At 38.5% G+C, this 5,525-nt stretch overlaps 1 protein-coding gene across 1 annotated transcript in view; it reads left to right on the top strand.

The window, feature by feature from the left end:
* Nucleotides 1-5,525, top strand: part of LOC107684879 (plexin domain-containing protein 2-like) — a 42,509-nt gene that overhangs the window by 11,806 nt on the left and 25,178 nt on the right. The window contains exons 7-9 of the mRNA XM_016481255.1: nucleotides 200-299; nucleotides 4,029-4,124; nucleotides 4,361-4,442. Of these exons, the coding sequence (XP_016336741.1) occupies nucleotides 200-299; nucleotides 4,029-4,124; nucleotides 4,361-4,442 (278 nt within the window). The remainder of the gene's footprint in view (nucleotides 1-199; nucleotides 300-4,028; nucleotides 4,125-4,360; nucleotides 4,443-5,525) is intronic.

The following is a 5,525-nucleotide window of genomic DNA, read 5'->3' on the forward strand; positions in this document are numbered from 1 at the left end:
CTTTCTTCCTTCCTTCCTTCCTTCCTTCCTTCCTTCCTTCCTTCCTTTCTTTCTTTCTTTCTTTCTTTCTCTTTCCATCTTGCTTGCTTTCTTGTCTTCCTTTTTTGCTTTCTCGCTTTCCTTCTAGCTGTCTAACTAGCCGTCTAACTTCACCTCCTCAGGTCGATGATGAGTTAACTAGTATGTGCTTTTATTTCAGGTCCCAGTGCAGATTGCAAAGATCAGCTCTGTCAATCATCCAGTGAAGGTTGGACTGTCTGATGCCTTTGTGGTGGTCCATAAGATTCAGCAGATCCCCAGTGAGTGAACGTGGCACATAACACCAATAAACAATCTGCATTCTGTATTCCAAGTGTGTGTTTTTTGGAGATTTGAGTTGATGACTGAATTTGGCAGGTGCTATTCAACCCATCAGAAAACTGGGAGTATGTTTGTTCTGACAGTCGATTACTTCTGGGATGATCTCAAAGCTCCATCCTCCTCCTCCCAGCTGAATCTTTTCAAAATTTCTTGCTTTTTCAGCCCTTTCTTAGCCCCCGTACCAACTTTTTTGAGACCTGTAGCAGGCATCAAATTTTAAATGAGCTCGTTTAGTGGATAAAAGTGTAAACTTTCTCCGTTTAAACATTTGTTATGTTCTCTATGTTCTATTGTGAATAAAATATTGGCTCATGTGATTTGAAAGTCTTTTAGTTCCGGTACGAGACTCGAACCTCGCAACCTTTGGGTTACGAGTCCGACTCTCTAACCATTAGGCCACCATTATGTTTTATATTATATAAATATATACATGTATAATATTTATATAATATTTATATATAACAAATATTGTAACCCTGTAGTCAGACGACATTCTTGTAAATGCTGTAGAGATTTATTTGATTATTGCAAAGCATATTCAGCCCACAAACTTCCTAACTGAATTAGGCTTCTCCCTCTCCCCATGTCTCTGCTCACTCCATATCTTCTTTCTTTCTTTCTTTCTTTCTTTCTTTCTTTTTCCATCTTGCTTGCTTTCTTGTCTTCCTTTTTTGCTTTCTCGCTTTCCTTCTAGCTGTCTAACTAGCCGTCTAACTTCACCTCCTCAGGTCGATGATGAGTTAACTAGTATGTGCTTTTATTTCAGGTCCCAGTGCAGATTGCAAAGATCAGCTCTGTCAATCATCCAGTGAAGGTTGGACTGTCTGATGCCTTTGTGGTGGTCCATAAGATTCAGCAGATCCCCAGTGAGTCAACGAGACACGTAACACCAGTAAACCATCTGCATTCTGTATTCCAAGTGTGTGTGTGTTTTTCGAGGTTTGAGTTGATGACTGAATTTGACAGGTGCTATTCAGCCCATCAGAAAACTGGGAGTATGTTTGTTCTGACAGTTGATTACTTCAGGGATGATCTCAAAGCTCCATCCTCTTCCCATCTCAAGCTGTCTGTTTGTTGTCTGGTGTGTCGTAGTAACAGCGAGCCCAGCAGGACCAAACCCGGCTGCGCTGGAGTAACAAATTTAGCAGATAAATATGTCTGGAGTTGGGCAGCGAGTGAGTGTGGGAGAGAACAGGAGGAGAGGATGTGTTTGCTGTCAGTACATCATGAATTGGAGGCTCATGATTTTCCATGACAGCTTATTCTTTCCGAGCATATGTGTGTCTGTGTTTGTTTGGGACTGTCTGCTGTGAAAGGGCAGGATTTGCATCATTCTGTCTGTCTGTTACAATATGAGAAAGAGAGAGACAGCTCTGAGGGGAAGGAGAGAGTCGAGAATGAGATAGAGTGATTGAGAGTGCCTCTCTTTCACTAATTAGTGTCTGGAGACTCATCAGGTGACACTGTTTAAGATGCATAAGCACACACATGCATATCTCCAGGCATTATCAGCATGCTACGAAGGAGTTTTGTGACACCCCATGGGCAAGAAATGTAATTACCCACAGGAAGAGAAAAACAGCCTGTACTGAACAAGCTACAATTTCCTGTCTTAAAGTTTAGCAGCTCTTTTATGTATTAATACTCCAACGATGTAGGTTTCGGCAAGGTCAGACAGTTACTTCCTCAGCTGCACACATACACATTCACTTTATCAGAGAGATTGTCCCCTGCTGTACACATTCATCCAGAGAGGCAACACCTGAAAAGCCATATACACACCCACAAACACACACACATTGGTTTCATTCTATTAAAAACGACAGTGTTTTTATACAGAGGTGACCCCAACTCTTTACACAAACCTTTAGACATCAATAAACTTAAACAAAATGTGATTTGCATGATTTATGAGCCTTTTACATATCAAGAACCACTGAAAATGTTGGGTTTTTTACGTTTCACTAAATTTGCAGAGAGATTTTCTAAATTAATTCTTTATATCTAGTTTAATCAAACCTACACACACACATACACATATAGAAATCTTGCTACAGTACCCATCCTCTCTTCATTCTAATTCAATTTTCCATTTCACTGCATTTAGGTAATTCAGCTACCAGTCACGTAGATGATGTATTACTAGATGCATCTATATGTGCAGTTATATCCATGCATGCATTTGATCCAGCGTGTGTCGATGATGGGGGCTTAACTTTAACTCAAAGACTATTATATACTGAATTACTTTCAGATGTAGGTTGATCAACCAATACGTTAAATTATGAAAAGTCCATTCTGTCTTCAAGGGAGTCGTAGGGATTCATGGCATTAGAGACTGAGTATGAGTACTGCATAACCAATGTATAGTTCACTTAAGGTCAATTCACACTGCACCAACAGAAGCCAACAAACTGCAACTGACATGTTCGTCGGGTTTTGTCTGATGAGTGTGTTACTCCATCGGTTTCTGTTGCCATTGGTCAGTGCATGACTGAACATGTTGAATCGGTATTTGTCTGATCTGTCGGTGCTGTGTGATAGCCTTTAGCAGTGTAGTTCTTTTTTCATTCTATTTTAAATGTAACATTTTATTGGGTAAGAGATACCAAAGAGAGGAATCTTTTTAGTTGACTTAATTAGTTTAGTAAACACACAGGTCTTTTTTGTTTTTATGTTTAACAGTATATTGGATAAGAGCTTCTGTTAGAGAGTGTATCTCCTGTTAGCACTGGAAACAATGTGAATAGTTCTTTCAGTGAAATATACTGTATTCACAGCTATGTCATTACAGTGAATCATGCATCCCAATGCTAGGGAAGAGTGTTCAGTAACTTTGCATGAAATCAGTACACTCTTAAGTTCTCACACAGTGGCCCGATGCGAGTTTTGTCAGTTTCAGCCTAGATACAGATCTTTACTGAGCACATACAACTTTACTAGTTCCTTTTTTGGTAATTTGATAATGGATTCCCATGATTTAACATGAAATCAAACTTTTCCATGTATTTGTGGAATGACAGATATGCCCATGTGAATTCATGCCTTCATATTAGGACAGTTTCACAATTGTGGATAACGATAATTTTGATAACTTTTCAATGTGGAAGTAAGCTATTTAATATGAATGAACGAGACTTCAGGTTCATTTGCTGCTCCTGGTAAATAATTATAAGAATAACAAAGTGCAGTAAATAACAAAACTAGTTGCACTACAAACCAGTGTTCATGATTACGATAATAAACTACAGTAATACAATATGAAATACTTGTGGCAGTATCGTGCAGTGGTGTTCTGAAGCAAAGTCCTCACTTTTTTAATCTACTATAAATTCATGTTCCAGTTACAATTAATGTTGACACATTTTCCCTGGTTAAATAAATAAATAAACAAACATTACACTAAAATAACTGGATTATGACAGATTATGACAGAAGCCTTTAACATTCAAGTTAAAAATGCCCAAACAATTCAAAAATAAGGTGAATTAAACAAGTTAAAAGTACTGTAAATGTATTCAAAATGGCAATTAAGAGGTAACGTACATGAGAAGACAGAACTTTACAGAAAAATGCTGTTACTCTCTCTCTATTTGCTTGTGCTACAGAAGTTTCAACAACCCAAATGCTTCACATGGTGAATGTAATGTGTGTTTGTTTGGCTCTAGATGTGCGGAGGAAGACTATATATGAGTATCATAGAGTGGAGCTGTTAAAGACCAAAATTACAAGCAGTACAGCTGTAGAAATGATGCCACTACCCAGTAAGCCAATGGACACACACAATATACATGCACACACAAACAGTCTTGCTAATAGAACTATAGAAAAATTATGTGATGTACCTAATAGAGCCTTATTTTGTTGTACCTCTTTATCTGCAATGTCAGATTTTATATTAGAGTTTTTATCACAAGTTATATGGAAATCCAGTTCATTGTTCTATTCGGGATTGATTCTGTGCTGATGCATTTTCTATGTCTTTTTTTCTTTTCCGCAGCATGTCTTCAATTCACAAGCTGCACTTCTTGCATAGCATCACAGATTAACTTCAACTGCAGCTGGTGTCACCGGCTCAATAGGTGAGAAAACAAACCTCTCTTCATCCGTCTCTCTTTCCCCCATTCTAATGTCATTTTACTGGAATTGAAGACGTGGTTCTCAGACCGCTTGCCGTGATGTGGTGCAATGAACGAGGGGAGCAATTTACATTTTACAAGTTCTGTCAGCAGTTGCTGAAACACAAGCACTCTCAACACAGACATTCACAAGATGTGGAGATAATTCACCACTTCTAATTCAGCAGTCACACTGTTACAAGATTGCCTTTGTATATAAAGATGGCCTAAAAATTGAAACGAATTGTAAACATCATGTGTAAACCATTAACGAAATGTCTCTTGCATTGACTTGCATTGCATTTTTCTTAGTAATAGTGCTTTAAATGTTGCAGAGAATCTTTCAAACCAAGACCGCTTTTTTCAGAGAAAGAGGGAAAATAAGGTCACATTCCTGCTCATTCATGCCCGGACCCTCACCTCTCGAACCCAGACAGCTTTTCTCTGTAGATCACATACCAAAGAACAGACGAGACCGAGACACCCGACCTCCTTCTGCTTTATTTTCCTGGCAATCCTTCCATCTGTCTACTCTTTCAATCCCTCGCTCTCATTCTCGAGCACATACATACACACCCACACGCATGCATACACATACTCTGAGGGATTCAGGAATATAAAATCGCAGTTGGTGTTTATTGTGAGATTTAGTTTATGACTGGCAGAGAGAGAAAGGCCAGTTCGCTTGTGTTAGAGGAGTTTAACTTTTTCCCTTTATCAAGTGCATATGTGCTGCACACGTTTATTGAGCTGTAGCATTTTTCAATGCAGTTTGTTATTTTATGAATCATTACGTACCCAAAATAATGATGCATAGCACAAGCACATCTTTCAATGTCAGTGGGACCTTGGTTTTTCCATCTACTCTAGGAAACCTGCTGGATTGTATAATTAAATCAGAGCACTGAGTATTGAATCGTCTCCTGGTAAACAAGGGACTTATATTCAGACTTCATCAGTATGCATAACCATTTTTGTTTGGCTGGAGGTTATGGAAACAATGTAGAGTTAGAAATGACTGCAGTAATTAAAGTCAGTTTTTTTTTT

Source organism: Sinocyclocheilus anshuiensis, unplaced genomic scaffold (genome assembly GCF_001515605.1).
Source record: "Sinocyclocheilus anshuiensis isolate Anshui unplaced genomic scaffold, SAMN03320099.WGS_v1.1 scaffold613, whole genome shotgun sequence".
Classification (NCBI taxonomy): Eukaryota; Metazoa; Chordata; class Actinopteri; order Cypriniformes; family Cyprinidae; genus Sinocyclocheilus; species Sinocyclocheilus anshuiensis.